The 20,508-nt window shown below is 44.6% G+C and overlaps 2 protein-coding genes across 4 annotated transcripts in view; one reads left to right on the plus strand and one right to left on the minus strand.

Moving 5' to 3' along the window:
• The window catches only part of LOC134483430 (uncharacterized), a 37,905-nt gene extending 31,663 nt beyond the window's left edge, over window positions 1–6,242 (plus strand). The window contains exons 1-6 of one of the 3 annotated variants that reach the window (XM_087601512.1): window positions 2,274–2,401; window positions 3,469–3,628; window positions 4,094–4,237; window positions 4,871–5,037; window positions 5,749–5,854; window positions 5,973–6,241. In XM_087601512.1, the coding sequence (XP_087457638.1) occupies window positions 2,314–2,401; window positions 3,469–3,628; window positions 4,094–4,237; window positions 4,871–5,037; window positions 5,749–5,813 (624 nt within the window). In that variant the 5' untranslated portion in view covers window positions 2,274–2,313 and the 3' untranslated portion in view covers window positions 5,814–5,854; window positions 5,973–6,241. Of the gene's footprint in view, window positions 1–2,273; window positions 2,402–3,468; window positions 3,629–4,093; window positions 4,238–4,870; window positions 5,038–5,748; window positions 5,855–5,972 lie in introns of those variants that run through there. The other 2 variants (XM_087601513.1, XM_087601514.1) reach the window with 2 other exon arrangements.
• Window positions 6,243–14,473: 8,231 nt separating this feature from the next.
• On the minus strand, window positions 14,474–19,144 carry LOC147997898 (disks large homolog 5-like). Its single transcript, XM_087601530.1, has 5 exons — window positions 19,044–19,144; window positions 17,825–17,984; window positions 16,481–16,624; window positions 15,686–15,848; window positions 14,474–14,972 (listed from the first exon to the last, which is right to left on the minus strand). Exons 1-5 carry the CDS (start codon window positions 19,123–19,125, stop codon window positions 14,943–14,945), a joined length of 579 nt encoding a protein of 192 aa, XP_087457656.1. The 5' UTR covers window positions 19,126–19,144; the 3' UTR covers window positions 14,474–14,942.
• Window positions 19,145–20,508: the final 1,364 nt, after the last annotated feature.

The raw sequence follows: 20,508 nt of genomic DNA on the forward strand, positions 1-20,508 counted from the left end.
GCCCATTCAACATCACTCTGTCCCTGAACAGGAACTCAAGGTCTGCCCCCAGCTGCCTGTGAGCCAGGAAGAGGCACAGAAAGGCAAGGCCACAGCACTGGTTTCCAATCCCTCAGTAATGCTGGATTTCCAATAATGTACTTGTATACACAAATACACTGTGGTAAGTTGCAATAGATACTAATCATTTCTCACATAGGGCAGCAGTTGATTGCCTACAACTAATTCTATTAAAAAAAAAGAAACCTGGCTCTTGTAGAAATATATAAAGAAATATTTAGGATGGTGGGGGATGAATTCTGCCATGGACTGAACTCGTGGAAGTGGTGTTGGGAGAAAGATGCATGGTTAAATAGCCCACCAGGTTCACATTGTGTCAACTTGATTTAATCTAAGGACAAAGAAGTGGAGTATCTCTGATGGCTTTCTTCTAGTCCCTTTAAAGCATCACTGGGGTTTGAACTCAGAACTTCACACTTCTTGATGGGGCAACTACACTCAAGGAAGCTTGAGATTGTCATAGACACAGTATTATGCTATATATACAGAGTAGATAATACTAAGATGTTCAGATGGTGATGTCCATTTGTATGCACTCTTAATGTGGACCTAAAAAAAGAGAGATCAAGGTCCTTAAAATAGAAAGATCAGTTCCAGTTGTTTTCTACCATTCCAAACAGAACGACTGGTAGGGAGAGAATGGTAAATAATCGAGAATTCGTAGAATATGCTTTGAATGAAGTGTGGATTTCTGTGCTGGTTTAAAACAGGGTCTCAAGTATCACATGTTGCCCTCTACCTGGCTGGCCAGGATCACCTTGAGCTCAGATAAACCTCCTTTCAGTTTGAAATAATTAGGCTTAAAAGAGTGGCCTCCAAGGACTGTGCACACAGCATTAGCCTTTCACAGTTGAGGTGTGTAACCCACAACTATAGTTTTAGCCATGTTTTTCCATGTCTACCAGCTATTTCAGATTGTTGCTGTTCTATGCCTGACAATCAAGGATGCAGAAAAATAACCTGATACAGAGTAAGGACATGGTGATCACATCTTTGCCTCTTCCGTACATACTGGATGAGGTTTGTTAAAATTCCAATATTGCAAAAAGCTTTATATAGGGCCCATCACATTAAGGGTCACTATGCACTGTTCTATCTAAAATGGCCTAATCAGAACTGACTCCCATATAACACTTCCTGCAATCCTCATATGAGAAGCTTGAGCTTTTAGTTTTGACTTTGTCTTTTCTCGTTCTTTCTTATTTTTTGCTATATAAGTTGAGACAAAGGTAGTTAAGGCCATGAATTTGCCCCCAAAATTTGAACTACGGATGTGATCAATCAGTGTTAGTGGGTGCATTCTATAAAGTATTCATTTTTTACTATTATAAATGTGTTTTACTATGATAAATGTGTTACTACTTTTGTGTTTGGTGTGGTGGCCATTTCCCAGTGTACAGGTGCTGGGACCTTGCTCTATCCACTTAATGATGTTTATAGCCTCATTTTAGACATTTCTGTGCACCCTCTATATCTCTTCTTTATTTTATTTTTCTGATAGAAGCTCATGGTACATCTTACTCAGGCCTGTGATCAGTGCTCCTTTAGCGACATTGGTGCAGAGAGCAGAACCCCACAAGCAGCATGAAGTTCCCTTCACTGGTGTCTCCAATATTGCATTTTCCTCTGCCAACTGGTCTCCACACTTTTCCTAGCACCTTAAAGACTTCAACTCTTTCTCCTAATGAATATTCTGGCAATTGTCGATTGCTAAGCACATGACTTCATGAGTGTTCCCCTAACACACACCCATGTTGTAACCTACCATGCAGACTATTTCTTGATGTGATATAAAGCACCTGTACATAATGAGACAGGAGAACTTTTGACTGCATATTCAAGCTGGTGTGAAATCTCAGGAAGTTTTAATGGCTAATATTGGTGAATGAGGACAATTTGAGTTAGGATGAGACTTTTGGGGCAAGATATGGAAGGAATCATTCATTTAGATGCGTAGGAATTACTAAGGTTTTTATAATCAAGCCTTGAGGAAAATTTGGCTTTGGAAGCAGGAGATGCTCAGTGGCTCTGCCCCAGGAAAGTCTCCTGGAAAGGGCACCTCTGCTTATGCTCAGTACAGGGAGAACATTAGCAGGGAGGCAAAGTCTGCTCCCCATGACATCAGCTGTCCCTTCTATGACATTCTATTGTCTCCTAGAGAGTTCTGGAATCCTCTGTGATGTCACCAGTGTTGTAGTGACGACCAGTGCCCTAGTTTCTCTCAGTCTGAGTCTGGCAGTTACAAGCTAAGACATGTTTTCCCGTCTTCGCAAGCGTTTTGGGAGGGGGAACGTCGATTCTGGAGAGACTAGAGTGAAGGAGTCTGGCCTTTCGTCTCAAAGTAATGATGGATAAAGACAGCACTTCTGGGGAATGTGGGAAGTTCTGGGCAGTGTATTTTGAGCTTCCTGCCAGGGTGGCTGCAGGCTTACGCTGACCTTTCTAGCAATGGGCCACAACAACTGGAGCATCTGAAAAGGAATTGAATTTCCATGAATATCACAATTCCTGAAAGTCAGGATTTCAGAACTTTAGTTTCCCCATCCCCACTGGGAGGATATGGTAAGGCCAATGCTATTATACTGTGGACTTCTGGTCTTTACTTTTCAGTTCATTTGTTATGTTACATTGATATAATAACCTCATCAGTAGTCATGGAGGGTCCACCTTTTCTGAGTTTAGACAGGGCAGCAATGTATTTCACTATCATTGCTTCTTTAAATACAGTGGGTATCTGACAGTAGTAACAGGGAGAGATTGTGCTCCAGGCAATAACCTTATGTTCTTAGACCTTCTCTGATTTCTTCTAACTGGCAGGGTCATCGTTAGCTTTATATATTAGAGTGTGTGTTACAAACATGTTTCTAAAATACCAAAACTATTTGGATCGTGTAGACCAAGATTCAGCCTGTAACCTATTCGCACTGCTGGGGCATTTGGTATTTCACATAGGGACACTGATAAGTCTGTTGAACATATCCTCCCCGGAAATGCGTTTTAAAACCAAAGTTGTTGGCTTAGAGTATCAGGGTAGGGCATCTGAGTGTCTCCAATCACTCAAGTTTTCTGGATGGTGAATTTATCATCTGAGTTCTGAAGCCACAGGAGTGAGGGTCCTGAAACCAAGCTGTACCCTGTTCAGCTGATGATAATCCTGGAGAAGCCATCTCCGTGGTACATGTAAGCACGTGATGTCCGGCATAGGGAACACCTGGCTGCTTATGTCTCTTGGTATCTATAGAGTAGTGGGAGAACTGAGATCCACTGAGGAGGCCTCTTAAGCATAGACCAATCGCCTAGCAGTGACACTGGGTTCCTGGCTTATTCTCCTGTTTAGGCCTCACTGAGGTCTATGAACACTCTATGCATTCTCCCCATGCAGGTTCACTTGTGTTCTTCTACCTACAGACGCTGGGAGAGAAACATCATCCCCTGGCACTGAACTAAGCGAGAATCAGGCCAAGAAGGAAAAGGAGAGGCTGATTAAAGAGCTGCAGCTCATTACCGAGGAGAGAAATGACCTGAGAGATCGCCTGAGGTTTCTGACAGAGAGATCCATGAAGAACAGGTATGAATCGCTCCAAATGCTCTTGTTTCATTCCTGGGTCTGCAAGGTCACCTTCTTATCCTATTAAGGTTTTGGGTTCTAGAAAGCTGTGCCTCCCTAACCACCCTGTGCTAAACCTCACCTCCCATATAATGGAGATTCAGAACCTGACCCTTCCTGAGGAGTGAGATTGAAAATGGACTCATCTGCTTCCATTTATTTAAAAGCAGAACTTGTGGTCTGAATGAAGAATTCAGGGATAAAGTCAGGGAGAGTGAGTTCCCAGTGTGCATTTGCAAAGCCCTTTACAGCTGGTGGCTTTGCAAGATTGTAATTGCAGTGAGTTTATGGTGAGTCTCTGTACTTGCTAGGCAGGGGACTGAGTGCTGGAAGATCCAGGCAGCAGCCTGGGGTAATTTAGGACCCACCCTGAGTTCATATATTCCTAAATGCCGATGTTCATTGTATTCTATCATTTGGGGCCAGGTCACACTTCAGGCCAAATCCATATTATGAAGACCTGGAGAGAATGGAGGAGGCGGTCATGTCAATTCTGCACAACTTAGAGATGGAGAACACTGAGGTCCATGAGAACAACCATAAGCTGAAGAAGGAGATTACCTTCTCTAGGTAAGTCCTGGTCAGAAAGGCTATCACTTGTGGAATGGCCATTTCTGACTTTCTTTGTTCTGGATTGGACGGTCTTCAGCTCTGGTTCTATCTCTTGTGCTATTTACCCATCAGTGTTCCAGGGTCATTAGGACTCAGTTTTCAGTTCCATAAAAGATTGTTCCTCATCCCAGGATTGTTGAGGCATCTTCAAAAGGCTCTAGAGAGAACAGCACTGATTGAAGTCAGCAGAAGTTTATTAGGCTGACCTGGACCTATGGTGTCACACCAGGTTTTACAACACTCAGTGCGTGGACCACATGGTTAGCATGACCTTCTCTTGGTTCTACTGACCTCTTTTGAGGGTGTTGGCCCAGTACTAATTCATGTTGCCCCCATGCATTGGGCTTTCATGGATAGTTGTGGATCCATGTTCTTTCTCAGAGGTGTGGACACTAATTGGTGTCAGGCCAAGCAAACAATTTATTCTTCCCCGAATTAACTCTTTATGTTCTGTGCAGCAGCGTTATATGTATCAAGATGCATTTTATTAAGTCTTCATGGGTATCAGGGACCTGGTAGAGTTAGTGGGACTTGGGAGTAGGAATGGAAGAAAGGGCAAGCATGATCTTACTATGCAGACTGTATTTCCAGAAACCTGCTCAGCCAGCTCCTGATGGAGAACACATGTAGGAAGAAGTTGGTCCCACTGAAGCAGGAGAGCAAGGAGGTACATCTTGATTGTGCACTGAACCAGAAATATTTGGTTGACTTTAACAAGAAAGATAAAGACCATCAACGGACAGAACCAGCATTATCAGGTAGGGACCTGTTAGCTTAACAATATCTGATAAAATTTGCCAATTTGATACATCTTTGCTTCTCTTACCACCTTTCTAATTTACACTCACAACCAGCCAACCACCTCATGTAATGGAATTGTTCATTGCTCTGCCTATGCACAAGTATTCTGGGAAGTTAACCACTTTTCAGAAACTGAATTATTGTGCAAGCATATTTTGCTGCTCTTTTTGAAGCTGCATTATAGAAATGGTGACAGATGAATAACATATCATATTATTGCATATCCATGTGATACATTGGATCCTATGTAGAGTTTTGAACAAGTTCTTGGTTCTTTGACAAATGACACTCTGTGGTCATGTGATCTCTTGTGTAGGAAGCACCTTTGGGATAAGAACCAAGTGCAAATGTCAAATTAGTACTTGTCATTGGCTTTATCCTTGGTGACATATGGACATCTCCTTTCTTCCTGCAACCTGATGAGGTCTCTTGCCATTGCCCTGTTCTTGTTTTGCACTGGTATAAGTCTGGGTCCCATATTGTCAGCCCACATTACTGTGAGGCTCTCTGGAGATTTTGCCCTGCCCACAGAGTTAGCAACAATGATATCACTTAAAATGTCCATGTCGACTGTCCAATAGAACTGAGGTGGTAGAAGGCAGCATTCTGACAGCTGGCTTGCATTTCCCCACCAAATCAGTGTCTGAAAAACTGCCTTCCTCTCCCAGGTCTCAGAAAGTGCAAGAGAGCTGGAATTGGACACACAGCAGTAAGAGAGCTTCCTGAAGAATAAGTTGCTTTCTCAGGAGTCCCTGATGACCAACATCCTGAATGGTAACAACATTTTTTGGATGAGTATTCATCCTCTGAGTTAATTTGTCATTTCTTAGAGACGCTAAATTTATATACCACTAAGCCAGCCTGACTGATTGAAGTCTTACTTTCTTCTCAGAAAACAGCACTTGAGAGACAACTTGGGGGACCGCCTTTCATTATGTGGGCTAGAGGAGAAACAGCAATACATCTGTGCTTCTAAATATTCCTTAAGAATATGCTTTTAGAAATATTTTTGTTATGATTTTAATTGAAGTTTTCTTTTTGTTGTTTCATATTTATATGTTCTTGTTACTATTTTTACTTTCAAATATTTTTAAATATTTTTATTCATTTTAATCCTGTTTTGTTGTAAAAATGTATTTGTTATGAATAAAAATGGAATTCTATCTCTTGACTCTTAAGACCATCATTCTTACTCAAGGGTTCTGTCCCTTCCTGTGGACTTAGAACTGACAGCTACACATGGATCTCTGCATGTTCCATGGATCCTGGGCTAATAAGTGAATTCAAAGTCACCAAGGGGTACTCAGTGTGACAGTGTCTTTTGTGTGGAGAATGTGGCTGTTCCTCGGACACACACTTTATGATGTAATCACTGACACACTTTACCCAATTGTTAGGGTCCATGTGGTTCTTCTGAGAGAGCAGCAGGTGCTCTACCCTGTGAGTCATCACCACATCTCCTGCAGGTGGCTTTTGTTATTCCACATGAGGTGCTGTATTAGGTGGACAGGATCACCTATGATTAAATAGAGAGATCTCAGGAGATGTGTGTTCACAGGGAACTTACTGAGCTGTGCGTGCTCAACGTGTTAGGTTGCCAGGCATCCCTACAGGGCTCTGGTGTCCCCACTGCTCATTGTGGGTCAGGATCGTCCTCCAGCATCACTTAGTGTCCATATTAGAGCAGATCATTCACCTGTTATCAATGATGACCATATGTATTCTGCACATCTGATAAAATACAGAATAGAAACTAGCTTCTTGTAGGCCAGCTTGGCATAATCAGTTTTTTGATTGTTAGCAAGAAAATTATTGTAATCTAAGCAGTTTAGGAAGGAACCTCAAGAGCATCCATAGTGAATGCAGCCTGCAGCTGTGAACACAGGTTTCTTTTGGAGAGCAGGCCTGTGCAAGCCCAACCGAGGTGGGACAGTTCAAGCTACCCTTTTTCCATGGCCAATCTGGGATCGTATTGAGAATGTATTTTTTCCAGGTGACTGATTTCCAATTTGTGGAATTCATCTAACTTGCTGAGAGTGCAGGTGACTCAGAGAGTTAAAGTACAGAAGAACCAATCCAGTATGTCCACAAAAGCTTGCTGTCACCCCAGGGCTTTTAGAAGCTCAGCAGCTAGAGAAGCAATGTAGTATTTGGTTATTCTCATGCTTAGGTCTAGTCATTCACTATAAGCTGACCATGACACAAAAAGTGTCATCTGTGTCAAAACTAGTTGTAACTAGATTTACACCACACTATCACATCACTACCGTATTTGAGGTTCTCAGTTACTATCTAAGAACCTGGAAGAGGCCTGGGTCTTGCTACACAAACTCATAATTTATGTCTTCATGACACTGTGTGCTTTGTTCTGTTGATGCTACCATTGGCATACAATACCTTGGATACTTTGTGCTGACATCTGTGACATGAGACAATAGTTCATGTCATCCTATCCTGAATAAAATGTCCTTAGAGTACAGTGTAGTGGGAGGGGCATTCTTTTCCTGTGAGATAGCAAAACATTTCCAGTCTTCAGTCAAGTCTGACAGCCATTGTCCAGTACCTGTCTTGAGTTGTCCACATTTTCAGCTAAGAGTCTTCATCCAGGCTGCTCTATAATTCTGTAGAAGATTAATAGGGTTCCAGCCCTAGGATTTAATTCAGTGTGACTGCACTTGCCGAACATGCTCAAAGCCCTGAGATCCACCCTAGCCCTCTGTGCTTTAGAGAAAGAAAATAAAGAACCACATTGCAGTTGAAGTTTCTCATCCAACAAAAGGAGAGCCTGCATAGGGCCTTTAAGTAACTCTAAACCCCAGCTTCTGCCCACAACTCCCTCCATCAATTCCATGATTGGTGTGTTTTCACTACTACTCACTTTCTTCTGTGTGCAAAGAATGTGCACCATGTCAGTAAGTGTGTGTGTATGTGTGTGTTTGTGTGTGTGTGTGTGTGTGTGTGTGTGTGTGTGTAGTCCCTAGTGAAAAGTGTCGAGATACATGCAGACTCATGCTACTACTGTCCCATGGCACCTTGCAGGGAACCCTGAAATGGTGTGCTACTTTAATACAGTCTAAACCGGGTGTGCATGGTTTCTGTAAGGTCACCACTACAGAGAGCAGGAAAAGCTTCAGTAGTCACATGGATGTGATCAATCAGTGTTAGTCATGCCCTTCCAGCATGGTAGACTGCAGGTTGTCTGTCCCCATCACTTTGCTCTCTTGTGCCCAAACAATGCCAAGGTCAGGGCCGTTGAGCCGTGAGGCAGAGGCTCACCACCCTCAGTGCTGCCTAAGACCCCTAAGACTGTCTCTTTCGGGTGTGTGCGTGCTGGACACTCATGGATCCTGAGATCTCCGCAGCTGAGGTGAAACAGTACCGGAGCCATTGCAATGTGGGCACACATTTGGTTTTGGAGCTGGGCCACTCTTTGACTTTTATTGAGTGGAGAGACAACTGTTGGCTGAGCCTTTGGTGAACCGGATGGCCCCTGGCCACGTCAGCAGTCAGCAGTATCAAAGCTGAGCAACCAGTGTTTTATGTTTCATTTTGTCATCGCTGGTCAGTGTTCTGATGCCACAGCACATGGCTGGTCTCAATCTCCCCATGTGGCCACAATCCCTAATTGATATTGCCTCCACTTCCCAAGTGCCACTGGGATTTCTGTAGAACCCCTAAGGCAGCAGCAAGCAGGAGCTCCTGACTATTCCCTCCCTGCTCTCTGGATCTGCAAGTCGTTCTGTGTACATATGGCTATTCCCTCATATACTCTTGATGCCATGATACCTTAATAAACACTAGAATCATGCCCTGATGGCCAGTTTTCAACTGCTACCTGACACCATCTATAATCGCCTGGGAAATGAGGGACAGTCTGGATCAGACTGGCCTTTGAGCATGACTATGCGTGACTGTCTTCGTTGCTGTGGGAGATGCCAGGCAACCTCTTTTCTGATCCTAGAGTCCCTATACCCAGCCACTTGTCCCCTCTACAGCCAGACCCTACTTCTGCTCCTAGGCACTGTCTTGGACTTCCTTCCCTCAGGTGGCTTCTCTCCTTTGGTTGCTACAGAAACCTGTTATGAGGAAAGGAACAGGGAGTTAAGAGTTCAAAGCCATCTTCCCACTGATGTTCTTTCTCAGAGGTCAGTGGGACACTTAAAGAGTTTTGTGTATACATTTTATTAAGCAAGGGACAATCATGCATCAGACACAGGAAACTAACAGCACATCTACTGGACCTCCTTCAACACCTGGGCATCTCTTATGGCCTGTGCTTCTGTGTGCTGAAACCTGGGGACCAACTTCCTGTGGGGTTTCCCAGGGTGACTATGCACATTACTACACTGGCGTAAATCCTCAAAACTCACAAACATCAACAGGACTGCCACAGGAACGGTTCTACATCAACAGATACCACAGATCAGCAAGCAGAAGCATGGGAGGGTGGTGCTGTGGCTCACACACTTCTCTTTCCTCACTAGGGCAGGTGACCCACTGAAGAAAACAAGGGGGCAGCAGGATAGAACAGGAAAACTACAACCCAGTCCTTGCATTAAACACCCAAGCACATTTAGACTAGAAGAGAGAAGTTTGCCAAGAATGAGGGCCACTTTGGACATCCATCATCAATAGCCCTGGCTGTCTAGGCCAGCATCAGATCCAGCAGTCTCCAGGCAGCTTTCCGCCAGGCCCTCAAGGGTGCTAAGAGCATTAACCATGAAAAATAGAACAAGATCTCTGCCTCTTGCCTGACTGACAGCCAAGCATGTGTATGCCCTGGCTATGCTCATGCTGGGACCCCTTCTAGATATTAAGATATAGAGACCTGATAGTTGATTAGGACCCTGTTCGAAAAGGAAGACACCGGATATTTCCCTCTGGCATCCATATGTGCATGCATGGTTGTACAAGCTGGTAGAATCTCTCTCTCTCTCTCTCTCTCTCTCTCTCTCTCTCTCAAAGTTTTGAAGCACAGCAGAAGAATCTCTGGGACTCTAAGCCTGAGCAACCTCATCTGTGAGCCACAGCTTCTGTGTGAGAGCTCCTTTGTGTGAGAGGGGTAGGGTGACTGAGGAAGTTTGCTGGTGTCCATCCCTGGCCTGCATGTGCATGCATACAGAGACATGGACACATGCACATGCTGAGTACCCCTCATCCAATCCTGAAATCTGAAAACATTGAATTTCAAATCCAGGCATTCTCCTAACCTACACCTTCCCTAAGGAATTGGAGATGAGGCCTTGCAAGAATCCTCAACCAGTGAGACTGGCCCAGACCTTCTGAGATCCATTCTGCCCCAGGAGAACACAGCAGGTGGTATCAGGACAACACAGAAACTCAAGACTCCAGCCTGATGCAGGGACCGCCTGCTGGGTTAGAAGACTCAGCATCAGGTTCCTGAAGGAAAACATCACCTCTGAACACACAGGGTCGCTGTGGCTATGCCTTCAAGGCATCTTCAGCAGCAGCTTAAATGGACTAGAAATGACTATGGGAATCTGCCTGCAGGGTGATGTGAGAATCCTTTTGCTCAGGCTTGATCGCTAGATGTTGCCACAGAAAACCTTGAACTCTTCTTGGAGTACAGTCCAGGCAGAGGCTGAACACAAAACATTCTGATTATGAACTGAGTTTAACAGATAATCCGGATCCTGAAGGCCACAGGCCCAAGGTCTGCACTGTAGGGGTGAGGCATCACTGCAGGGATGACCACACAGTGCAGGGGTGAGGAGTCACTGCAGGGATGACCACACACTGCAGGGGTGAGGAGTCACTGCAGGGATGACCACACAGTGCAGGGGTGAGGTGTCACTGCGGGGATGACCACACACTGCAGGGGTGAGGTGTCACTGCGGGGATGACCACACACTGCAGGGGTGAGGTATCACTGCAGGGATGACCACACACTGCAGGGGTGAGATGTCACTGTGGGGATGACCACACACTGCAGGGGTGAGATGTCACTGCAGGGATGACCACACACTGCAGGGGTGAGGTGTCACTGCGAGGATGACCACACAGTGCAGGGGTGAGGTGTCACTGTAGGGATGACCACACACTGCAGGGGTGAGGTGTCACTGCGGGGATGACCACACACTGCAGTGGTGAGGTGTCACTGCAGGGATGACCACACACTGCAGGGGTGAGGTGTCACTGCGGGGATGACCACACACTGCAGGGGTGAGGTGTCACTGCGGGGATGACCACACAATGCAGGGGTGAGGTGTCACTGCGGGGATGACCAGCAGTATCCCAGCCTTGGCCTGGGAATAGCCATTGACACCCACACTTTCTGGGGCAACATTGTCTCCTGAGGATAGAGTCAGGCCAGGAGCAGCAACTGATGTTCACGAGGGACAAACTTTCTTCACCTCCTGCCCATGCTGGCCCTAGGATCTGGGCTTTTTTGGTGACATGAGTGCTGAGCCTCCCAGGTAGATGGGTTTTCAGGGGTCAGGTGGTGATTGTCACCAAAGATATCCATAAGGATAAGTCATACTGTACTAATTCCCATATTAGATCCCTTCTCACAGGTCACAGAGGCCATAGTGGGTCCTAAATGTGGAGTCAGGTTCCTGTGCACTTTTGAGGAGACTGGTCAGACATTTAGGCTTCGTGATATTTTGTTGGCATTATTTTGGGGGGGATTTTATTTTTACTGTTGGGGCCAAACCTGGGGCTGCCATGTGGAGGGAAAAGCTTTGCCAAAGCTGTAGATCATCCCTAATAATAAACTCCTGAATTCTCCCAATCCTGGAACTATCTAGGTCCCTCACATGATGCAACCTTTGGGGCATTCCTCACATAGAATCATGGGGTGGACTGCATCCCAAAGCGAGACAGTGGGAAAAATTCCCCAGTGTCTCCCTGTGGCTGTGACGATGGGAGTGCTGACCAGTGGAATGCAGGCCCCATGTGAAAGCCTTTTGGTTTCTACTTGAGTGGAATCTTCACCATGCCTTTTTTTTTTTTTCTAGAAAGACAGGTTGCCCTGGAACTTACAGTCTTCCATCACCCTGACTCAGTTTCCCATGACTGGGATCATAGGCTTAAATTACTATGCCCATTTTTCTTTTTTGTATTTATAAATCTGCTAAAAAGCCAGAAGGATCCAGAATGTAAAATGGTGCGGTCCAAGGCATTTCCAACAGGGGATTCTTGACCTAGGAGTATCCAGACCAGTGTTTATTGTGTGGCTACTTCATTCCCATAACAGCTTATATTTGACAAAGAATTCCAAGTTGTGATATCACTGGGCAGCAGGTGATATCCCATACAGCAGGACTGACTCAGGTTGTAATTAAGGCTGGAGAAACTTACTAGGACCCTGGTAATCCTACCACCCTGGGGCCTTTAGATAGCCTTAATCTGATCTTCCCCCCTGTGCTATTAATCAATTGCTCTTGAAGGTAGATTTGAATTTACAGTCACTGTGAGGCAGGAGAATTAGGACCCTACAGTCACTCTGGGCTCCATAGGAAGAGCCTGTTTCAATAGTAAAAGAGGTCACCTGTGAGTTCTTACTGTCTTCCCTGAGGCCTTACTGCTGGAGTTAGACTAGCTGTCTCACCAATTGAAGTAGAGGGCAGAATGCTGGTGCCTTCTATAGTGAGGACTAGTGACAGATGGTCTATGGAAATTCTAGAAAGGTCTACAAGTATTTATGTCCTGTGCATGGGAACTGCTGGCTTCCCTGTGTCCTTTGCCTTTATTTTGCAGTCCATGGGGCACCTGGAAATGTCCCCAAACCAGGCTGTACACAGGGCCTGTCCCGTGACTCTCACTTGCACTCAGAGCCTGCCTGATAGTCATAGGTCTGACAGAGTCCTGACACCTGCAGAGAACACTATAAGGGACCCTGCAATCCCCATACTGCCCATCAGTGTCTATAATGTCCCTATACGACACTGAGACGATCTAAGCTCCTTCCAATCTTTATGCTGCATCAGAATCTGACCATTGCTACTTTTGCTCCTCTCATACCCACACTAGAAGCCCTGTACCCACACTAGTCCCAGCTGGCCTGTTGCCTACTGACATCTCATGGACTCTGCCCCAATATTCCCTCTTTGCCTGGGTCCCTGCAACTGTGTCCAGTTCTGGCTGCTTCCCTGCCTCCCCTCTTCCATTTTCCAAATGACCACATTGACACATGGGTTTCTGGGTCTCCCACTCCTCGGATGCTGGGAACAGGTTCATTCTTTGCTGTTTGAATGGTTGTACTAACACTGGAGGACCTTGCTTCAAGTAGTGGCAGTCAAACCTGGTTCTGATCGTGTCACATCTGTCCAGGCTGTCTGTGAGACTGTGGAATGCGCCTCTGTTTTGGCTGAGTGTTATTTACCTCCCTCATGGCCATGTGATAACCAGACCATGAGCATGTTCATTGTTTGGAAAGAAGGGTGTGGAGGACATATGCTCCTCACCCTAGCATTAGTGGAAAAAAGACATAGGTAGATGCTGCATTCTAGACCATCCTGGGCTATAGAAACTCTGCCTCGAAGAATGCAGGTGGAGCAGGGCTGGGGTTCAGTTGGTTGCCTAGCAGCCTACCACATTGAGCAGGCACTGCTCAACCACCTGTACATACACATCTCCTGAGATCTCTCTCCTAAATGGGAGGTGATCGTGTCCACCTAGTACAGCACATGCCCTGGAAGGACAAAAGCTACCTACAGGAGCTGTGGTGATAAATCCCAGGTTAGACCATCTGCTGCTCTCTCAGAAGAACCACATGGTCCCTAACAATCATCTACAATGGGGAATGCTATTCCCTCTTTTGGATCATGAGGGAAATGCACTCAGGAGTGGCCCAGACATACATTTGAAAAAAAAAGATCCATTGAGTTAAATGATAAAAATAAATATAATCAGCAACAATAAAAAACACAGCATATGAATGATCAAGTGAAACAGCACCTATAAAAACCTATTTCCCAAAATGACGTTGATGGTCATTATCTTTGTGGTTTAATACTAATGCTGTATTGTAAGAAAAACTGAGGCACATGGTTCTCCATTAGGATTATTCTATATTCCTTTGTGAAAGTTGTCATTTTTTCTGCAGCTCTACAGGCATGAGTGTGTGTTACTCAATATCTGGTGCACACAGTCAATAAGGAATGTGTGTTGTAGACTGATATAGACTAGGATGAGCAGAAGACAATACAGCATGGATACAGTATGTCAGTGATTACATCATACAGTGTGTGTCCATAAAAAAAGTCACATTATCCACACAAAAGACACTATCACCCTGTGTACACCTTGGTGGCTTTGAATTCCCTATTTACCCATGCTGCCTGGACCATGCAAAGATCCATATCTAGCTGTCAGTTCTAAGTCTACAGGAGGGGAAAGGACCCTTGAATAAGATGGTCTTAAGAGTCAAGATTTACAAATCAATTTTTATTCATAAGGAATACAATTTACAAAAAAACAGGCATAAAATGAACAACTAAAATGGTATAAAAAATGAAAAACAGTAACAAGAATATATAAGTATGAAATAACAAAAAGAAAACTTCAATGAAAATCATAACCAAAAACATTTCTTAACAGCATTTTCTTAATGAACATTTAGAAACACAGTTGTAGTGCTGTTTCTCCTCTAGGACAAGACGTCAAGGCAGTCCCCTCAGATGTCTCTCAAATGGTGTTGTCCGTATGAGAAAGGAGAAGGACCTCAACCAGACAGTCTGGCATACGGATACATAAATTTAGGGTCTCTATACATTGAGGAAATTATCTGAGAAGAAGAATATTCCCCCAAAAAGTCTTTGACTGTGAGGATTGTCGTCACAGGGAACTCCTGAGGAAGAAACTCACTCTTCAGGGGGCTGTCTTCCTGGGATCCGTCCTATGCCATGTCTCCTGCAGTTTCTGAGACCTGGGAGGAGAAGGCAGCTATTAAGACACTGATTTGGTGGGGACATGCATACCAGCTGTCAAGTTGCTGCCTTCTGTCCCCTCAGCTGCATTGGACAGACAGCACTGATCTTTTCACTGAAATCATTGCTGATATCTCTGCAGGCTGGGAACATCACCAGCAACCCTCACAGTACTGTGGGAGAACAAGCTGCTCCTCAGACTCTACCAGTGCAAACCAAGAATGGGGAAATGGGGAGAGACCTAATTGGCGTGCAGGAGAAAGGAGAAGGCCACATGATACCCAGATCAAAGCCAATGACCAGGACTCATTTGCCATTTGCACTTGGTTCTTATCCCTACAAGGTGCTTCCAACCATAACATGACCCCTGTATGACCTTTGTCACACGACCAAGAACTCGTTCAAAACTCTTCATAGCATCCAATCTGTGATAGGGAGATGCAGTCATATGATATGTTATTCCTCTGTCACCATTTCTGGACTGCAGTTTCAAAAAGGGCAGAGAAGTATAATTGCCAATAACTCAGTTTCTGAAGAGTGGTTAACATCCCAGAATACTTGTGCATACACAGAGCAATGAATAACTCTATCACATAAGGTGGGTGACTGACTGGGTGTGGGGAGATTAGAAAGGTGATAGGGGAAGCAAAGATGTATCCAATAGGCAAATGGTATCAGACATTGTTAATCTGACTCAGCTGCTTGTTCCTACCAAATTTTGCTGGGTCTGGAGGTTGCTGGCCTTCTCCTGTTCATCTTCATCCTTCGGGTTCAACTCAAACAAATATCGCTGTAACTCCTTGCTCTCCTGCTTCAATGTGACCAACTTCTTCTTCATACATGCCTGGTCCATCAGGAGCCGGCTGTGCAGGTTGCTGGAAACACACTCTGCATAGTAAGATCCTGAAGCCTCTTCCTCCCATTCCAACTGCCAAATCCCACAAAGTCCACCAGGACCCAGATACCCATAAAGACTTCATAGAATACATCTCCATACATGTAAGGCTGCTGCACAAACAGCAAACGGCCAATCCAGGGAAGAATAAATTGTTTCTGTGACCCAAGCACCAATAAGAGTCCATGTCTCTCCAAAAGAACAAGGGATCTACAACTACCCATGAAAGCCCAATGCATCGGGACAGCATCAATTAGTAGGCAGCAAATAACCACAAGAGGACAGTATGACCAAGGGAGGTCATGCAAACCATGTGGTCCACACATTGAGCTTTGTTAAACCTGGTAAGACCCCAGAGCCGCAGGTTGGCCTAATAACACTCTGATGCCTGAATCAGTGTAGTTCTATCCAGAGCCTTGTAAAGATGCATAGACACTGTGGTGAGAAGTCACAGTCTCTTAAAGAACTGAAACTGAGTCCAAAAGACCCACAGCACAGTGATATTTAAACAGCAGAAGACATGGACCCAGAGCTGCAGGCTCTCCAGTCCAGAACAAAGAGAGGCAGCAATGGCCATTCCACAAGTGATGGGCCCTTCTGACCAGTACTTACCGATAGAAGTTAATCTCCTTCTTGAGCTCCTGAAATTTCTCACGATGTTCAATGTTCTTTGTGTCTAAGTTGTGCAGTAATGACATGACCTCTTTCTCCTTTATCTTCAAGTTTTCATAAAATGGATTTGGCCTGAAGTAGGGGCTGGCCCCAGGAAGATAGAACCCAATGAACATCGAGGTTTAGGATTATATGAACTCAGGCTGTGTCCTGTACTACCCCAGTCCTGGAAGGACACTTTCTTAATTCTACATATTTGAATTTTTCAGCTTCAGAAACTTGGAATTGTGTGTCCAGGACAACAGAAGCTAAGCACCCAGATAAAGGGTTCCCTGGCTCACTTTTTTCAATCAGAAGGGCTGGATCTGCATTCAAACCTGTTATGCTGTCAAGAGCCTAGGCCACAGAGCTTACCAAACCACACACACACACACACACACACACACACACACACACACACACACACACACATCCAGAAACCTCTGATTTCATTTTTCCTGTTTTGACAAGTGGAATGCTACAAGCCGAATAACTAATATTCTAGAGGCAGACAGTACACATAATTCTGGAGATGAGACCAGATATTGCCACAAACTTATAATCTGCCCAAGGCATACAAATGTATAGACAAATGTGACCACACAGGCAAAGAACTGTACTGTTGAAAGTGGGGCTTCCAAAATAAAGTACTTACACCTCCATGAAACTATTATACAGGTATATCCTGAGGTCAAAAAACAGACCCCTAAATTCCAAGGGTGGAGGGACACAGAAACATATAAAAGTTGTGCATATGCATGCAGACCTGTGCACACACAGACACACAAACTGGGACACACCCACAAGAAAAGAAAATTAAACATACTCAGAGAATGAGAAAGAGAGACAAATATGGAAAGAGCACAATGAGAATCAGTAGAAATGTATGCACCATTACTGTCTCAGTGTTTAAGGCACACAGACAAGAAGGAACAGGCCAGAGCCTCAGGCCTTCTAGTTAAGCATGGAGATGAACAATGTGGGACCTGTTACCTAAGGGTGCTGCCATGAGATGATAGCGTTCAGTCACATTCCTAGCAAGTACAAACACTGTCCACAAACTCACAGCACCTAGAACCTTGCAAAGCTGCCACTTGTCAAGGGCTTTCCAATTGTACACTGGGAACTCATGCTCCAGTGACTTTATCCCTGAATTCTTCACTCAGATCACAAGTTCAGATTTTCAACAGGCAGAATCAGAGAGTCCATGTCCAAACTCACTCCTCAGTAAGGGTCAGGTTCTGAATCTCCTCTCTATGGGAGATGAGGTTTAGAACAAGGTCGTTTGTTTGGAGCAATGCATACCTCTTGCTCATGGATCCACCTGTCACATAAAGGAGGCGATCTGTCAGCTCATTTCTCTCCTTGGTAGTTAGCTCCAGTTCTCTATTCAGCCTCTCCTCTTCCTCGTTGTCCTGCACCTTGTTTAGGATATTTTCAGGGGATGACGTCTGTCTGCAGGCCTCTGTAGGTAGAAGAACACAAGTGAACCCGCATGGGGTGAATGCATAGAGCATACACAGACCACAGTGAGGTCCAAACAGGAGAACATGCTTGGAAGCCAGTGTCACTGCAAGAAGTTTGGTCTGTGTAAGAGGCATCCTAAGTGGATCACAGTCCCCCCACTACTATATAGAGACCAAGAGATGTAAGCAGCCAGGTGTTCCCTATGCCCGCCCACACAGGCTTACAAGTACCAGAGAGATGCCTTCTCCAGGATTATTATCAGGTACGCAGGCTACAACCTGGTTTCAGGACCCTCACCCCTCTGGTTTCAGAAGTCAGATCATCAATTCAGCATCCACAATGACTTGATTGATCAGGGAAACTCAGATATCCTACACTGTTACTCTAGTCCAATAACTTTGCATTAAAAAGTCATGTAGGGGGAGGACATGGTCAACAGACTTATTAATTCCCCCTACTGAAATGACAAATGCCCCAGAAGTGCCAATAGGTTACAGGCTCTTTCTCTACCTGCTCCATATAGTTTGGCTACTGTAGAAAAATATCTGCCACACAGAACCTCTAATATATGAAGGTAAGATTGGCCCCGTCAGCCAGAGGTAGTCAGAGGAGTTCTAAGAATATAAGGTCATGGCCAGGAGCACAGTTCTCTCCCTCTTACTACTGTCAGATAGTCACTGAATTGAAAGAAGCAATGAAAGTGAAGTACATTGATGCCCTGTTTAATTCAGAAAAGTTATACCCTCCATGACTCCTGGTGGTGTTATTATATCAATTTAACATACCGAATGCACTGTAAAAGTAAAGACTAGAAGTTCACCCAATAATAGCATAGGCATTGCCATATCCTCCATGTGGTTATGGAGAAACTAATGATGTGAAAACCTTGACTTTCAGGAATTGTGATAATCATGGAATTCAATATCTGTGGAGATGTTCCAGTGGTTGTGGCCCATGCTATAAAGGCCAGCTGAAGGCCCCCACACTCACCCCTGAGAGGAAGATCAACATACACTGCCCAGAACTTACTCCACATTCCCCATGTGTCCATCATTACCTTTAGGTTTCGTTTGCTTCACTCTAGACTCTTCTCTATCAACATCAACTCTCCCAAAGCACCTACAAAGACGGGAAAACATGTCTGTGGATATATCCTTTGGACACTAAGAGAAAAAGTAGGGAATTGGTTGTCACAACGATACTGGTGACATCACAGGGATTCCAAGGTCTCTCTAGGAGACAATAGAATGTCCATGAAGGGACGGCTGATGTCACGGAGAACAGACTTTGCCTCCCTGCTAATGTTCTCCCTGTACTGAGCAAAAGCTGATGGACCCTTTTCAGGGGACTTCCCTGTGGCATAGCCACTGAGCACCACATGCTTCCAATGCCAAATTTGGCTCTAGGCTTGATTGGAAAAACCTAAGTCATTGCTATGTATCTAAATGAGTGCTTCCTCCCCAATCCCTGCACAGAAGTGTTTCATCCTACCTCAAATTCTCCTCAGTCAGCAATATTACCCATTAAAGATTACTGAGAAATCACACCAGTTCCTATAAGTAGCCAAAGAGGTCTCCTGTCTCATCATGTGCAGGTGCATGAAATCACACCCAGAAATAGCCTATAGGATAGGTGGCAATGTGGGTGTGTGTTATAGGTACAACCTGAAGCTTTGTGCTTAATATTTGACAGTTGCCACCAGATTCTTTAGGAGAAAGAATTGCATTCATTATGGTCCTGGCAACAATGTGGTGATCTGTTAGGAGAGGAAACTGAAATATTGGATCCACCAGTGAATGCACCCTCAGACTGAGTGTGGGGCTCTCCTCTTTGCACTTAAGTTACCAAAGCAGGATTGCTTACAGGCCTCTCTAAGCTATAACGTGTGATTTCATCTGAAAAATAAAATAGTCAGCAGATGTGGGGGGGGGATGCAGCCAAAGGAGTAGGAGAAGCCTAGAGACATAAGTCAGTGGACAGAGTAAGAAACAAGCATCTTCACTCCTGTTTCGTGGATCACCCAACAAAACACAAAAGCATGTATCGTACTAAAAAAAAAAGCCAGTTATTTTATTGAATGCATACACTAATACTGTTTACAGTATTAGTAGCAAAGCTCAGATTTTGGGGGCAGATCCATGACTTGAACTATCTTCCTGACAACATATAAATCAATCAATCAATCAATAAATAAATAAATAAATAAATAAGAAAAAAAACCACAAAAATAAAAAACACAAAAAGCACAAGCCTCTCATGTGAAGTTACAGAAGAGTGATCCAGTGGTCACTTCTGACCAGGCCATTTTAGCTATGACAGTGCATAGTGACCCTTAATTTGATGGGTCCTATATAAAGCTTTGTGCAATATTGTCATTTTAACAAACCTCATCCAGAACATACATAACGACACAGGATATGATTGCCATGTCCTGGCTGTGTATCAAGTTATTTTTCTGTGTCCTGATTGTCAGGCATATTACACCACCAATCTGAGATGGCTGGTAGACTTGGAAGAAAGTG

Source organism: Rattus norvegicus, unplaced genomic scaffold (genome assembly GCF_021556685.1).
Source record: "Rattus norvegicus strain SHRSP/BbbUtx unplaced genomic scaffold, alternate assembly SHRSP_T2T haplotype2-0000026, whole genome shotgun sequence".
In the NCBI taxonomy this organism is placed as follows: domain Eukaryota; kingdom Metazoa; phylum Chordata; class Mammalia; order Rodentia; family Muridae; genus Rattus; species Rattus norvegicus.